Consider the following 17,352-nt stretch of genomic DNA (forward strand, 5'->3'; position numbering starts at 1 on the left):
GGAAGGAGATTTCCCAAATCTGGCTATCAAAGCCAGCTTCACATTCTCATACTCCAATCTTTCAAGTTCCCCCACCTCCATTATAGCATCAGTTGCAACCTGGGGAGCCTAGACAAAAGCCAAGGAATCAATGGAGTCCCTGTGAAAGCCTGAATCCCATGATTGCATTCAAAAGCACCCGACCAATCCAAAATATCAGGTTTCACATAATACATGCTCACTGCTTCTTTCGGCAGGTGAGGCCTCTTGGGACTGGAAGACCTAGAGGACTCTGGGAGGGAAGCAGTTTCAGGAGAAAATGTCTTCATTTCAAGAGCATGCTACATTTCCAATTCCCGGGGTTTGATGTTATGGCTGGCTTCAGCCTGAGCTTGCAACCTTTTAAATTCCAATTCAAGTCTAATTTTCTCAAGAGACACATATTCTGGACTCGGTGATGGACCTTGTGGGGTCCCAGTGGATAACGGTTGAGGCAAAAGGGTCTGCTGAGGCAAAGAGGGGCTCCTATCCTGGGACTCCTCTCCCTCCTCTGACTCTTTTGATGTTGTAGGTAGACTCTGAATTATCATCTTCATTACAAATTTCCACATTTTATGGATTAGTAGGAGTTACAGGCATACTATCCAACCTTTGGTGATCTAACAACCTTGCAATCAATTCATCTTTCTTTTCTTTAACAGGGAGATTGCTGACTTTACACATTTCTTTCAGTTGTTCTACTGTTAGAATGAGCAGAGCTTCCTGCTCGAAGCTATCCATACCAGGCATGTTACAATTGCTATTCTAGTGGAGCTTAGCCTTGTGAAGGTTTTTAGTTGAACAAAAGTAAAACAAACACGCTTATGTAACAACTCTACAATAGATCCTCACCACCTGCCGCAAGTTTTAGGCAAGATTGTGTGCAGTACCCTTTGGGAGACTACAGCAACCTTGACCTCCTGGCAATAGGGACCCAGCCTTTGGTATAAGTCTGTACTACACAGGTTGGTAGTGTGGCTGAGCAGTCTGGCTTATCTCAAGAGGGGTCAATGTGAGCAGAAGTGTTGTGACCCCGAGTTTAACATTGACAGTTATTCAAATAAACGCTTGTACTCAAGGTTTCTTGATTAAACAATTATTTATTTAACAGTCAGTTACATAAGCCTTCAGAAGGGAGCAAAACGACCTTTGGTGGTAGCATTTTTAGAACTTTTGGTCATTACGACCATTTGTTTGCGGTAAAATCGGCCTAAACCTGTAAAAGATAGAATAGAGGAATACAGCAATGGCTAACAAAAAAGTCATGAACTGGTAAGTACTTTTTAAACCTTCCACTGCAAAGTAAATTAACCCTTTCCTGAGGGAAAGGCCAAAGCACAAAGTCAGTGGCAGAAGTGTCTCTCAGGGAGCCAGGACAGTCAACGTTAGTTGCACTTAGTCTGGGAGCTGAAGAACTTCTTGCCAGGTGAGTGCATAATGTTTTTAGAAAAGATTGTAGAAATAAGGTTCACTTGAAGGGCCACAAGGTGGGAGGCTTGTGAGGGGCAAAGCTGTAAGTCCTCTTAGGTTTACAGTACCCTTGGTTAGAAGAAATGGTTCCAGCTGGCTTCTGTTCCTGTGTGGCTCTTTAGATCCTGTTGTTCCTGTGCCTCTGTCGTGGGGACAAGAGGGAGGACTTCTGGGGACTCCTACAACACAACGGGAATGTCGGCGGCAGCAATGGACACATTTCAATTTAGCAGCACTTTGCGGTTTCAGCTCCTCGCATCTACAGCAAATAGCAACACTGCGGTTCTCGGATACCACTTTAGACTTTCCTCGCATCTGGGGTCCAGCAACTCTGTTGAGGTGGCTCAGGATTGGTCAGTCATGATTCAGGGAAGTCCGGAGGATCTTCTTGGCGCTCGGGTCCAACTTAAGAGATCCACTCGATTTGGTGTTAGCAGTGGAAGATTAGCCAGCTCGGAGAGGATGTCCAAACAAGTTCACTTTGGGGTTCATTGGTCCCACCAACCCAAGGGGAGAAGTCGTCCTTGCAGGGCTTCTCTAGTCGAAAACGAATTTGGAGCTTCAGCACAGCAGCAGGGCTTCACCTGGCAAACCAACGGTCCAGCAGTTGCAGGCGTCTTTTCCAAGTTCTTTTTCGGTTTCCTTCGTCCAGTGGTCGACTCTGCCTTCCAAGCCAAAAAGCCTTGCCTTTTATATGGGTTTCTCCTATTCATTCCAGCCTAGCTGTCAATCACACAGCAGGGTGGCTGTCCGCCAGGGACAGCCAGCCGGCCAATCACCTTTTGGATGCATTGCTGTAACCAAGGGGATTAAGCACAGGGAGTTTCGGGCACCTCCCTCACTTCCTGCCCCGCCAGACATACTGGAGCTAGAGGCGAGCTTCACTCGTGAATCTCACCAAAGACCAAACTAAAACGGGGACCAAACCTGGTATGGCGCGCAGAGTAAATCTCAATGGCGAAAAAAGAACGGGCCATTTTGACGCAATGGGCACCCATGGTGATTTACCTCGGCAGTGAACGCAGCCCGTGGTAAAAACACACAACGGTAGTAAAAAGTAAACCACTGCCACCATACATTAATTGTAGAAAGGGTAACATAAGACATTTTACATGAGAAACTAGACAAAGGGGATACAAAGTATCTCCTCCAGCACCCTATGGTAAGATAGTGTGTAGTAAAGTCAATTACACTTCACTGCTCTTGGAAACAATAGTTTCCCAAAGAAAAGGTATTTAAACCTTTGCAAAATCTTAGAGACTTCCCGGTGCCACTGCACTGAATGTGCTGTATGTCAGTGTAAAGATGATGCCTATGGAGTTTGTCTGACTCCCAAGTCAAAAGAAACACAGAAAGCACATAGAATTAAAAGTACAAAGTCCCAAAGTTCAACAAAAGAGCTGGGGGTCTTTAAGGTGGGAGGAATTTAGCACTAAACTGAAAACTCTCCCTAACAGATGAGCTGAAACGTCCGTATGACAGTCTTTCACGCGGACACCATTTTAGCTTGCCACACTTGGGGAAAGGAGCAGGGCTAGCTGCCAGAGCCCTGCTGTTTCCAAATTTAGCTCTTGTATTTGAAAAGGGCTTGCTCCCAGACCCCTGCCATTTGCCATTTGCAAAAGTAACTCCTGTGGCAGGTAATGAGCCCCGGGCGAAACAGAGGCATTTAGCTATCATGCTGAATGTCTCCGCTTCATCCTGTGCGCATTTTCAGTCATATATCTACTCTTAGAAACAGCAGAAAGTCCAGAGAGGGCTTGCTCACCAGAGCCCTGTTATAAAAGTAGCTTACATGATTGAAAATTAGCCCAGGGTGAAGCAGAGACATTAAGCGTGATGGCTAAATGCCTCTGTTTCACCTCAGGCTCCTTTCTGCCGTGCTGCCCGCCCCTCCTCCGACAGCACAAACAGCTGTGCGCACATGAAAGGAGGAGGGGCCGGAGTGGCTCGGCAGTCAGCACACCAACAAAACAAAATGAACACAATCAACCTCCCCCGACCCGACCTCACTTACCTTACCTCCTATGCAGATTGTAAGCCTATGTCCTCCAATCCAAGCCCCAGTCTCCAAGATTCAAAAACTGTATGCAGTGCCATGGTGCTTTTAAAAGAAAAAAGCCTGGGCAACCTCACCTTAGTTCGAAGGGAAACCACGGTGGCCAATGGGAGCACAGCTTTCAGCAAGGAACTTGCTCTGGCCAATCACAAGGCCATTCTATATGATATAGAGATGTGCAGGCCTGTGATTGGTCAGAGCACTCCCTTGCATCATTTTTTTCCCCTCTTTTTTTTTTCTCCTGAAAATCAAGCGTGAGTGACTTCAAAGGTTCTGGGGAGCTTCTGGTCGCTCACAATTGACTGTTTGGCGACCCCTGGACTGTTATTGACCAAAACCTTTTACCTCTTAAACTGAATGTGCCCTAAACATAGAAAAGGGACTTCTACCTCCGTCCTGACCCTATTCATTTGACAATACTATATAATAGTCCACAATACTCAATACCCTCCCTCACACCAGCAGTTGCCGTAGGACTGGGTCAATACTTATACTCTGTTGTTTGCTGGTGCTGCTCGGCTGCTGACTCCACCTCAAGGCGCTCACCTCCTCGTCTTGGTGTGCCTGGACAACTCGCTGACTTCGGGCAGGATGATTCACAAGGGGCACCTGACGGCTTTAGCACAGGCATGTTTTCCTGTCTTATCGAAATATTCAAGGGGCCCGCAGCCTCTCAGGTTCAGTGCCGAAGGAGATGACCTGGTGCAGGGCTGGTACAGCCAACCATCACCGCTGCTACCAACTTGTTGGGTAGAGCTCCCAGGTATACTTGAGGGACACAAAGTCTGCAGACTCTTGGAAGGCCCAACACCCTCCCCAGGATAAACGGAGGACTCCATCAACGGTAAGTTCAAACTGCACCAATGATTTTGCAGAATCCATGGCAAAGCTGGCTGCTATAACTGAATCGGAATATGAATACATTCTCCATAAAGGTCAGTCGTGAGATATAGCAAAACAAAAGGGTGATGGCTGGAAGATTTAGAATAAGTCTTAAACTCTGGCATTGCTCTGGGGAACGTTCTAGACCATCATTCTGCGCCTGCTAAGCCAATACAAAAGGTGAAAAAAACCATATGCAAATCAAGCTTGTTCCCACCCTAGAGGGGGCAGTCCTGCCCAAACTGCTTGGTCACATCCCTTCTGCACGAGACCACAAGCATCCCCAAACATGTTTCCCGCCTCGTTGGGCATAATCAGTGAGGATTAGCTTGGGTCTCTGGGCTCAGCAGGCATGGGACCCACATGGCATTCCTGTCCCACTCGGGGTCACTATAGAAAAACAAAAGGGTGAGGGCTGGAAGGTTTAGAATAAATCTTAACATCTGACATTGCTCTGGGCAAACATCCAGACCATCGTTCTTCACCTGCCAAGCCATTACAAAAGGGGAAAAACCAAATGCAAATCAGGCTTGCCAGATAGACTTACCCCTGTGGAAAATGTGACGGGTTGGAAGAGTCGTACACGTGGAGGACATTACATTTCTTTAATGAGAGAATAAGGCCTATCTTTCCCTATTACCAAAGGGATCATCCCGCTCATCTGTTAGGAAGTCAAAAAGTATAATTTGTCCTCGGTCCCAATATGAATAACTCAAAATAGGCCAAGGGAATGGCTCACTTCTCCTGGTCGTCCCTCTTCTTGTCTTCTTTCCAGCGGCTTTCTCTTTAAAGCTATATCTTCTCTCCTGCGTTTGATACACAAATGTCTCTGTTTAGAGTAAAGTATTCTTTAGGTTACCTTCCCTGAAATTCTCTTGATGTTTCCTTCATAAGCTCGTGAAGCTCTTCCCATATACTTGTGGGTTTTGCAATTTCTTTAATGACTGCTTTCTGATGAATTTCCTTGAAATAGTTTCTCACACTCTGGTCTTTACTTGTATATCTTACATTGTTGGGGGTTCACAATCTGTATGTTATGTATTACTTTATCCAAATTGAGTCCCCCTCACCTGTGTTCTTGGTTTTGGATTCTCTTTTATGATTCTGTTCCCTTGACAGTCTGATTTCATAATACTTGTTACACTTCTTTGCGGTGGACTCTCTCCTCCCTTCAAGCCTCCATACATGGGGCTTCTCCCTTCCTCCCAGGGTATTTGCTTCCACTTTCTATTTCTCAAACAGCAATGTTCATCACGTTGTGTATTGATTTCAGATATCTCCAGTTCCGCTCACTTAATGTTTGACTTTCATACTTGTGACTTTGTGAGTTTTCTCTCCTCCCAATACATTATCCCGTCCCTCCTGTTCTCCCTGGTACCTTTTCTGATGCGGGGGAACCTCGCAAGGCTCGGCGTGCACTTGACTTTTTGGCTACTGGGTTGCTCTTCTCTGTGCCTGTCTTCACTGTTGTAGCTTTCTGTACTCCTCTGTCTTAATATGCCATCTATGGATGTGGGCTGCAGGTAGCTAGCAGTACTCCCTTCTACGGTGGTCTCTGCATCATTCATTGGGCGTACCGCCCATCTCAAAGCAGCCGTGGACGTGCCATCACCTTGCCATGGGTCTTAGGTCCCCGTTCGGACAATGGTTCTCACTTTGCAGGATTCGTCGGCTCTCCAGCTTCTCACTTTAGTGCTCCTCGCCATTCCAAAAGTCTTGGGCTCTGCGGCTTTGTTGTGCTCTGCCTCTTCCAGGCGTAATCACGCAAGGGCAGGTTCCCCTGCGGACCATACTCTCACTACTTACAAGACCTACTTGTCCGAGTTATATACACGTCTCTTTTTAAAGACATAGCCCTTTTCTTCATATGGATGTTTTGTTCCCACATTGCCTGAACCCAAACATAAGGATGAGAAATTATTCTTCATAGCAGGTAGTCCCATATATGCATATGCATATAAGGTATTTGGTCTAGGGAATTCCACTTCGCAATGGGAGTCCTTGTCTCCCAAGGGGGAGTCGCTCCCATTGACTACTCATAAACATTTGTCACACTCACTAGTTTTATTACATAACTGTAGAATCCAAAGTAAATACTGTTAAAACAAGAAGTCCACAGATCCATGTTTGTGTCTGTGTTGGTCGCAGACAGTAAAAATTACATGCAATAACCCCACAGCCATTTTTAACCAACAGCGATGCTTCAGTTTTTCAATTTCTGCTCTCCCCACCCTCCCCAAACACACTTTCATCCTCAAAATAACCCCAAATCTATTATCTAGAGGCATTTTGTGATGCGGTGCTCGCGGATGGGGGCGTATTTCTCATGTCCAAAACGGCAGATGTTTCAAATGTTTTGATGCACCTCACGCTTTTATTTATTTTTTGCATTTATTACAGCGCCCCGAACCCGGAGGCATCTGGGCGCTAGTTACAGTAAGTGCATAGTACATTAGTGAAGTGCAAGAATACGCAACAGTTATAGGCAAATCTTGATGTGTGTATACTGACTGGCCAGGTCTACTCTCATGGTAAGAGGGCTTAGACCAAACATGTAGTTAAAGAAAGCTAAAACACAGCATTGTTCTGACACAGTTTGGAAAGCCGCACCTCATGGTACAGGGGGCTACATCAAACATGCATTTACAGGTAGTTAAAAGGTGAAGTTGTTCAGGGTACACAATTTGGAAAACTGCACCTCATGGTACAGGGGCTATATCAAGCATGCAGTTACAGGTAGGTGAAAGCAACATATATGAGAATGTGCAGGAGCTTAGCATGGAGAGGGGAGGAGGATAGTGCGGAGGGCGAGCAGGGAGGAACATTGGCATGGTAAAAAAGTGCAGAAACAAGATAGTATAATGCATGACAGGAGGCCAGGCATGCCATAAGATGGTCCGGTGCAAGTGGTAACAAACTGGAAGAACCACATCTCATAGGAGGGCTACGTCAATCAAACGGTCAGGCAGATAAACATACGTTCTGGGAGGGGGCTTGGGTAGGGATCAGGATAGCGTTTGGGTGATGGAGGCCAATAGTTCCGGCAAGTCAAGGCACATACTGAAAAGGAGAGGTTACCGCCACATCTTAACTTGCATGTAGTGCGACGCGGTGGCATGGAGCACTTTAGGTGGATGTCAGGTGTGGTGTACGATGTGGGATAGACGGGTGCTAGAGGTTGACGTGTAGGAAACGCGCCAAGCACCAAACATGCCCAGGTCAGTCTGGTCCTTTTATGGTGGCCTTTTTCAGGGGGAGGGGGTAACCGGCCCAGACTGCCAGCTTGTTTGCAGACAGTGTGTTCATTTTTGGATTCCTCCAATCAGGAGGGTCGGAAGGCTGCCATAGAAGCAGCATGTAGTTGTAGAACGTTGCACGGGCCGCATCTTGCATCTGGCTCGATGGTAGATGCCAGGGAAGGCGGCATCTTCGAAGGGAGCTGGCGCCCCATGGAATAAAGTTAAAAACATAGCATCTGCCTGCTCCAGCTATGCGGTGTGCTGCAGGAGGGGCTCAGATGCCAACTCCTGAAGGTGCTGGAGACAAGAAGCCCACCGTGTATGATGTCTGTGAACTCAAACCAGGAAGTGAGTCCACAGACCGGATGCAGATATCACACATTTTTTTGTACCTACTTTTGAGGTATTTAAAGAAAATCTCCTAAACAGATAACACCTAATTTGCTAAAGCACGCTTTTGGGACCAGGACGCTGCTCCTCATGTAAATTTGGTCCAAATCCATCCATGGAGTTGGCCTCTCTGCACAAGCAAATTTTACATTAATGTCTATCCGGATTTCAAACATTTTGGGAACCCGCCCTATAACTCTCCCCCCTTGACGAAACCGCACAAACTTTGCAAAATAAGGTGGCTGTATACTTTTTTCCCAAAGTTTCATAAGGATTTGTCAAATTGCATTATGGGTTGAGTGACTTATGGAGGAATTTGGGCAGGTGACCTGCATTATAGCCCTCTCAACTGCCACTTCCATTCTGTGGTACGGCTGGCTCTTGCCTCAACCATGGTAGGCCTCCCAGGCCAGTCTGAGAGGGGTTCCAATCCCTTCATGACAAGGTCAGATTATTGACATTGTCACATACTATCAGTTCAAAGTCCTGCCTATCTTTGGAACCCAGGGTTTTCACCCAAGCTGCTGGCAGTGGTTGCAAAGGCATTCATGTTTTTTCCTATCTGAACGACTTCCTCTTCAAAGCATGCTCCCCAGACCATGCGTTTGCAAATTGTTCCGTATGGGCAACCTGTTGCACAGCTTGGGCTTCTCCCTGAATTTCAATAAGTTTCAGGTTTCACCATCCCAGTCCCTCTGGTTAATATGGGCAGAGCTTTTCTGGCCAAGGATTTAGTAGCTAACATATTGGATGCTTGAAGTCCCCCAATCCCAATGACAAGTTCCTGTTTTACCCTTCCTGCACTTTTTTGGTCTCATGGCATCTTGCATTCTGGTGGTCCTGGAGGCCCAAATGCACATAGTCGCTTCAGTGGCTTGTCTATTGCCAGTGGTCAATTTCAGGGGGGAACCTGTCAGCTTTTTTTTAGGTCTTAAGCAGATTTTCTTGAGACCTTGTGTGGTGGTCCCTGCAAGACAACCTGTTGAAGGCAGCATTGCTCCAGCAACCCTGCCCTCAGTTAAAGGTGATCTCCCTTACATTTCTGAAAGGTTGTGGGCACTCACCTATCGGATCAGATGGTGAACTGACTTTTGTCCCCCACTGAGTCTCAGGTACGCATCAACCTGATGGAATTGAGGGTGATCAGGTTGGCCCCGGTTCCCTTACTCACCTCTGTGAAGTGTAAGTGTACGATGGTGCGAACAGACAACACAGTAGCCATGCACTACCTCAACAAGAGAGGTGTTATGTGCTTGCCTCTGTGCAGAGAAGTGATCTGACTGTTCTAGGCTCTGGAAATTGATGTATCTGATGGCAGCTCATCTTGCTGGAACAGAGAATGTCATGGCGGCTCACTTCAGCCTCCCATGAGTGGAAGCTCTGCCAGGAAATTCTGGAGGAGCTCATCTTTTGCTGGGCGACTCCTCAGATGGACCTCTTCGCTTCTAGTGTCAATAGGAAGTGCAAGTTGTTTGGTTCCAGGGAATTTCCATGGCAGGACAGTCTGGGGGAGACATTGACAGTCCACTGCCTGTTTGACCACTAAGCATTTCTGCTGATCTCAGTCATTCCAATAGGTCTCATGAGATTGAATGTTCAGGTCAACATTGATTTGATCGCTCTGGGCTCAGAGAACTTGGCATGAATTATCCACCTGCCCTACCTTGCACCTCCCAAAGATAGTCGATCTGCTCTCCCAGTCGGTGATATGGGTCCTCCACCCAAACCTTGCCAGCTTGATCTTCATGCTTGGCTGCTGAGAAAAGTGGGATTTGTCGGACTGTGACCACACATACCCTGTCAAGGTGCATCATTTTCTGCATCGGAGTGCTCTGGTCTAACTGAGAAATAGGTGCCTAGCGGTTACTAGGATCATTCTAGCAGATCTGTCTGTCACCTTTGCCCTACTGAAGGGGGTTCCTGTCTTGGAAATTAGCCAAGCAGCTATGTGGGTTTCTCTGCACATGTTTGCAAAACATTACTACTCAGATTCCCCATCAGGGAAGGGCACCACTTTGGCAGGGCAGTACTCCAGAGTTTTCTGGTTTAGGTGAGGTCCTCTTGCTCGTTTCCCTCCTTCAGATAGATGTTCTGCTCTGTGCGTCTATCCTCAATGAAGAAGGAATCCATTAGAAGAACAAATTACTTACCTCTCTGTTATGTTCTTCTTGATGGACGTCTCGCCAAAGGATTCCTCATTGCCCTCCAAGCCTTCCCCTCTTTGCGCATAGCTAGTATACCTTCATCAGTTCTGCGGCCGCTCTACAACAGAGTGCTAGGGGAGAAGATGGAACTGAGATCCTGGGGCAAGATGCCTCTATATATGCGCAAGCTTGACATCTTGTCCAGTGCAGGGCATATACAGTTGTCGGGCGAAGCTGATGGGGAGATGCCCTGCACCCCGTAGGGTTGAACGGTTTAGAGACAGAGGGGTCTGATTCACAGATGCATTTTACAAAGTTGAAATCCCATTGGAAAGTGCTCTGTGAATCAGCCCCAGAATGTCAGATTAGGAATCCCTTGGAGGAAAATCCATTAGAAAGAACATTACTGAGCGGTATGTTATTTGTTCTTTTCTGCTGTTGATGACCAAATATTCTTATTTGCGAATGCATTGTTAGTTCTCTTTGCAGCTTTGAATATTTTTGGATTTTTAACTTAATCTCAATTTTGCAGTTTTCTCTTAAGCACTTGCATTTTTTAGGATTCCTTTTTTGCCTTGCTTACCTGTTTAAATGAGTGTTTTTATGAATGCTGTGCATATGTTTGTGTGTGCGCATAAGCAGTGAGCACATAGCCCTTGCATCATCCCTTTGGAATGATTTATAATTTGGTTGAATGTTTCAAAATTCTCTCCATTGCTGTCTAATTTAGCCTTTCAGCCTATGTACAGTAAGTGATGCCAGATAACATCAAATATACACATGTGCGAATCATATCAAAGACAAAACGGTTTGTTTTTTCAGGCTTAAGTCCATCGTTCAGGAAGTGGCTAAAGATTACAGAGATCATTTTCACAGGTATGTACTGGATGGATAATTCATCTTTTGTTAATGATCAGTCTTTCTTTTTCTTACCAATCTTCAAATTATTAGTCTTTGCAAGTTATTCCAACAGTATAGGAACGGCTCCATGCCTAAAGAATATAAAAGGCTCATTTCAGAATAATATTTTAGTTATTGTTGCTGACTGTATATCTGTTTGTGCCTCATCATTTTCTTTGAAAGCTGCTTCATGCCTTGACCTCTGTTTTTCTCTGTATTACTTGAAAATTGGCTCTCACCTTCCAACACAGTAATCACTGCCACTCTGTCTTCCTCATCCTCCTTTTTCTCTCAAACCCCTATGCCCTTCTGGGCGCAGAGGTGATGTCGGTATTTTACCTTCTGACCCTCCTAGCCCTGCCCGACTTCCCCCTAACCTTCATATGTTCTCATCTTTCGAGTATCATTACTCATCTTTTCTGGGTCAGTTTCTGCCTACTTAGTGATTTATCTTCCCCCGGGTAGTATAGTCTCTTTCTGTGATTATCTGGTAGCTATTTTGTCCCTCCTACTCCCTTTCCGATCTCCCTTTATAGGGCAACTTTAATTTGCATCTTTCATCATTGCACTCTAAGGTTCCTCTCTTAGCTATTCTTGACTCTTATTCTGTTACGCAAATGTCTACCCCTCCCTCTCAAATGTCCAACTCATCCTATTTCTTTTTCTGTCCTCTCACTACCACTTTACTCATCAGATCATTTTCTTCTTTCCATTTAGTTTGTTCCTTCCATGCATACCTGCCTTTTTCCCTCGTGTACTTTTTGTGTTGCGATCTTTGTTGCTTTCAACTCTTTTCTTTTATTTCTGCACTTCTCCCTTCTCTCACTTGTTTTGCCTCTCTAACTATTGACACAGCTATATCTTCCTTTTTACTGAAGCTCTTGATCTTCTTTTTCCTTCACCTTTTTCTCACATAAGCCGACTCAGCCCTGGATGTCCTCTACTCTTCATGCTAAATGTATATCTATTTTGAATCTTGATTGATGGACCTTTCTGCGCTCGGAGTACGATATCTTGCTTCTTTCTGCTAAACGGCAGTATCTCCAAACTCTACGCCCTTTCCTCTCATTCTCGTTGCTTATTCCAGAATCTTAGCCAAACTCGTTCTCCCCTTCCCCTGACCTTGCTTTACTTTCTGACCTCTCAGCCTCTGCCTTTGCCGATTACTTTTCTTCATAAATAATACTCATGTTTGTCTATTGCTTTCTGTTGCACCATCTCTCTCTGATCTTTCTCCTCCTCCGCCATCTTCTTTCCATCCACTGTCTGAGTCTGATGTTCTATCTTTTATTGCCCTAACACAGCCTACTGCCTCCCCTTCTAATCCTATTCCTTCTTACCCAATTCCTTCAGTCTATTCTGCTCTTCTCCCTTTTGTTACCCCTTCTCTTCAATTCCTCATTGTCTTCTTCTACCTTTCCCTCAAACATGCTTCAATACTTTCTATTCTAAAAAGGCCCTCCCTTGACCCAACTTTACTGTCTAACTACAGCCCTATTTCTCTTCTTTTTTAAAATTATTAGAACTTGTTTATACACAGGTGCCCGTTTTCGTTAACTCTTAATCCCCACTTTACAGGCTGGGTTTCACTCTTGTCATTCTACTGAAACTGCTCTCATAGCTCGTTCTTTTACTTCTTTTAGCTCGCTATTCTAAACTTTCTTCTATTCTTGTTCTCTTTTGATTTATCATCTACTTTCCACACCGTGGCTCATACTATTCTATCTTCTCTACGTCATCTTTGTTTTTGTGGGCCTGTTCTTTACTTGTTTCACTCTTACCTTTCAAATCACACTTTCTCTGTTTCCTGGGCTGGTCTCCTATCTTCTGTATATCCTCTTTCTTATGGTGTTCCCCAAGTCTCTGTCTTGGACCCTTTTCTCTCTACACGGAACACCTCACAACCTATCATCTTCTCCTTTGGTTTTGCTGATCACTTAAATGCCGACAATTCTCACATTTTCCTTTCCTTTTCCTCTATTCATTCCTCTCCGTCTGCCTGTTTGCTTGAAATCCAATCTTGGATGTCGAATCACTACCTCCACCTCAATCCATCCAAGATGGAGGCACTTTTCTTCCCTGCTTCAACTATTCACCCACCTCTGTCTATTTGTTTTCCCTCATTTTCCATTTCCACCTCAGCCTCCAACTTTTGGTGTAATTTTTGGTTCAGCCCTTTCCTTTTCACATCCCTGCAATTTCCTGTTCTTGTTTTCATATTTTTAATATTTGCAAGTCCCATCGGTTCTTTACCTTCAAATCTGCTAAACGTATTTCTTTTTAGATTTCTCCCCCTGTTTTATTTTTCCCTGCTTCTTGGCCTTCCTGCTTATCAAAGTGCTCCTCTTTGTTCTATTTGTCACTCCTCGGTCCACACTCTATGTAAACTAGTCCCTTGTGATCTATTTTTTGATGCCCTCCACTCCTTACACTGACTTTCCTTTGAATCTCGTCTGCTCTTTAACTTTCTCTCTTTGGAGTTTGTGTCCCCATGGTCTTGCTCCTTCTTATGTCTTTTCCCTGGTCTCCTTTTATTCCCCTCTTTGTGCTCTCCGCTCCCAATTTCTTTTCCCTTTCTCAGCACCTCACCCTCCCTGTGTGCCTTCTCGTTTCTTGTTTCTTCTCACTTTTGGCCCTGAAGCACTGGATTCTCCTCCCCCTTTGTATACGTTCTATTTTGTCTGTCACTCTTTAAATGTCATCTGAAGCTCTCATCTTTTCTCTTGATTTACCATGGCTCATTGGCATTTACTGTACCTCAATGTTTTGTAAAGCGTGTGGGTGTCAAGTGCTATAAAAGTTCAATAAAAAATACAAAAAATGTGGATGGAAATTGATTTTATACACTTTGCGAGAAGTGATCGAACACTGAAAATGTCTTTGTGTTTTGAAATGACTATACCTCCAATGCTATGTGAGTCAGACCAGCCGCAGCTTGGTAGTCAAATAACCCCCGCTGATAGCGGGCCCGTTATTTGCTCCATAATCCCTTAACGGATCCCGCTAAGAACGGCTGGTTAGACCAGCCATTCCTGGTGGGACCCGCTAAGGGACCGCGGAATGTGGCGGTAGAGGGTTAACGGCACCGGCATCCTTACCGGTACTGTTAACCCTCTACCGCCATACTCTGAATGAAGCCCATTGTCTTCAAGGACCAGCACCAATACATAGCTCCTTCATATACTTTGCCAACTACTTTCTGAATGTTCTCTGGCTACATGACGCATCCATTGTTCATAGCCAATATATCTCATGGGCTTGGCAGTATGGTGTTTGGCCAGTGAGGCTGGAAACTCTTTAATCCCTATCCTTCAGATTACTATTGCCTGATGTCTTCTCAGGCACATTCTTTCATCAGTTAAGGAATAGTAGGGATGAATGCAAACCAGTTCTTCTACAGCAGCCATTCAGCAGAAGAATGAACATTGTGAATTATGCCCTCCTAGTTGTTGATCACTCAGTGTTTGTGTATTTCGGCAGAGAAGTCCAGCGAACTGACTGGTTGTATACTAATTGACCTTTTCACCATTAACCTCAGGAGAATTGACCTAATTTAGAAGGTCAATTAGGACATATGCGGGGGGAAACCCCCGCAAACCCCCTACCCAATCCAAAACCCCCTGCAACCTCCCACCCAATCCCCTTATATTATTTATAATCCCAAACTAACCCAATACGTATATAAAATAACTAAAATAATATAAAGGTCAATTGTGCAAAAGGTCAATTGTAAAAGGTCAATTTGGGTAATACCGACTGACTGCAGCTGGTATCAAATCTATTTCTGAGACTGCAAGTTGTCATACAGAAGTGCAAAAAAAGGCATGCTCACAGGCCAGTATTGTGACGGGTAGTATATCTACCAAGGAACTGCTCCAGTCCTTCAAGTAAATACTGACTCCAAAACCATCTTTACCTAATGTTGCACTTCAAAAATGTGATTGCTTCCTAATATCCTGCCTAGATCAACTCTGGAAATATCTTTCAACAACTAAAATATGCAGTGATCATAATCGCCCCACTATTAACCAAAAGCAGTGGATCCACACCAGGTGTATTTTGCCTTAACAATATTTTGGGAATGTTGATAATAGCTCATCGTTATAACCTACTTGAGGCCCAATAACCTTGACTTAATTTCGGGCAGGTATTTTGATTCATGTGCAGTAAATAAATGGCACTGACCTACCTAAATAGCTATTCATTAGCCAATAACATGGCAACACATGAGCTAATTCTACTTGACGTCTGAGCAGCGTTCAACACAGTCAATCCGTCTTTTCTTCTTGACTGCTTAAAAGCAAGGATGACATGGGAAGTAGATACCTTCATAGCTTGCTAGCTTTTTTCAAAATTGCATCCATCAATTTAAGTTGGGTTCAAGACCTTCCAATATCACCACATCTGTGGAATTTGACAAGAAGATGATGGTTTTATCCAGCCTGTTATAGGTATATGCCTCGCAGACTGCCTCATCTAACCCTACATCAGTTATTGAATATACTTCAGGGAGACACATCGTTATGTGAAAATGGACAAAGAATGTTTCGATTATCAAAAAATTTGGGAATATCCTGAAGTAGGATATCCTGAACATATGATGTTGTATCCTCCACCCTCACCAAGAATATGCAGTGGAGTACCTGGCTAGCCTTGTGGTGCACAGTAAAACCTGGTCAACTCCATTCACCATTTCAGACCCAGAGCCTTTGGAAATTGGGATTGAAGGCCAAACTCAACAAGTTGCATATGCCTTTTACTTTAAGTGTTTGTTGTTTAAGGTGGGGAAAGTCCACATGCAACTTCAAAAGGGCCAAAGCAGAAGACATCCAGAAAGTTCCACCACTTACCACAACATGTTTTTCAGGATCCAGCCAGGTATTATTGATTCATCTCACAGTTCTTAAATGTGGCTGGAACTATCGCTGATTTGATCTGCTCAAAGGCTGCAAGTGCAAGATGAGCAACTGGACTAACCGAGGAGGCCTTCAAACAATTGAAGCACTCGCTTTGCCATTTGCCCATCCTCCTAATGCTAGACTCTAGCCAGACATGTATTCTGTCACAGGAAAGTAAGGGGTGTGATCAACCTATTCTTTACATATGTCACAGGCTCTTCCCTAGAGAAAGGCATTATATGATCTTGGAATCAGTCTCTGGCAGCAAAGTGGCCCATAAATACATTAAAGTATTAACTCATAGGACCAAGTTCACATAACCTGGCTAGCTAGAAACAAGGACGAGAATGCTGTGATTATCCAGAGGTTCCTGGCTTCAAACTCGTACCAACTCACTTTACTTATTGAATCACTCCGGTTTGTGACTGCACCCTGTGAAAACAACATGGCTGCCTATCTCGTGATCCCTCAAAGGGGAAAGCAGATGTGTTGACCCTCTGTTTTAAGGCAGGCATTGTCACAGAAGTCACATGAATCACTCTGAGACACAGGGAATGTTCAGGGGTTGTTATTGAATGTTCAATGGTCCATTGGGCTGTCTCTCTCTGTCATCTTGAAAAGCACCTCCTCCCCATGCCAGGCATCCCTGGCCCTGAGTTACTAGATAGCAAATGTTAACCCAACTGTCTAATCGCTGCCTTGTACTCAATGTCTGGCCCTGAAGCAAGGTGCCTTTTCTAACTAGACTCCCTCAGCAACTTACTAAGACTTTCCCATCTCTACCCATTCATTTGTGTACTATTGGAATGTGCCTTACAGAGACCCTGGCCGATTCGCTCTGGAGTTTATTATACTCGCGCTCTCCTCCCTTTTCCTTGCTGTACCTCTCATTACTCTTCTCCACTCCACCCGCCTCTTTTCTCCACCCTCTTCTCTTGCTTTGATGCCTTTCATGCCTTCAAAGCCTCGTCTCCACGCTCAAATGTTACTACTACCTCCACACTACTACTCCCTCTTCCACCCTACTACTACTTTGCTGTTAGGCAGAACCCTGTGCAGTGCCCTTAGGGACCACTACACACAATTAAAACCACAGGTGGCAATACAAGTTTTACCTTTGGTACAAGCCTGTACTACTATGTCAGAGTGGTAGCAGTGGCGGAGCAGCCAGGCTTATCTTAAGAGTATATGAGCAGTAGCAGAGATTACACAAAGGGAGCACAACTACTGTGACTCAAGCAAACACTGACTCAAGGTTTCAGGTAGAAAAATAGAAGTACATTTATTTTTAAACCATGTGTTGTAAACACAACACTTCTATTAGATTAAAACCACTCGAAAAATATACTACA

General features: G+C 44.7%; 1 protein-coding gene across 1 annotated transcript in view; it reads left to right on the plus strand.

Moving 5' to 3' along the window:
- TMX3 (thioredoxin related transmembrane protein 3) overlaps positions 1-17,352 on the plus strand; it is a 495,045-nt gene that overhangs the window by 317,460 nt on the left and 160,233 nt on the right. Inside the window, exon 12 of the mRNA XM_069620785.1 lies at positions 11,025-11,078. Within this exon, the coding sequence (XP_069476886.1) occupies positions 11,025-11,078 (54 nt within the window). The remainder of the gene's footprint in view (positions 1-11,024; positions 11,079-17,352) is intronic.

The sequence above is a fragment of the Ambystoma mexicanum genome, chromosome 5q, assembly GCF_040938575.1.
Source record: "Ambystoma mexicanum isolate Mex_15411 chromosome 5q, UKY_AmexF1_1, whole genome shotgun sequence".
Taxonomy (NCBI): domain Eukaryota; kingdom Metazoa; phylum Chordata; class Amphibia; order Caudata; family Ambystomatidae; genus Ambystoma; species Ambystoma mexicanum.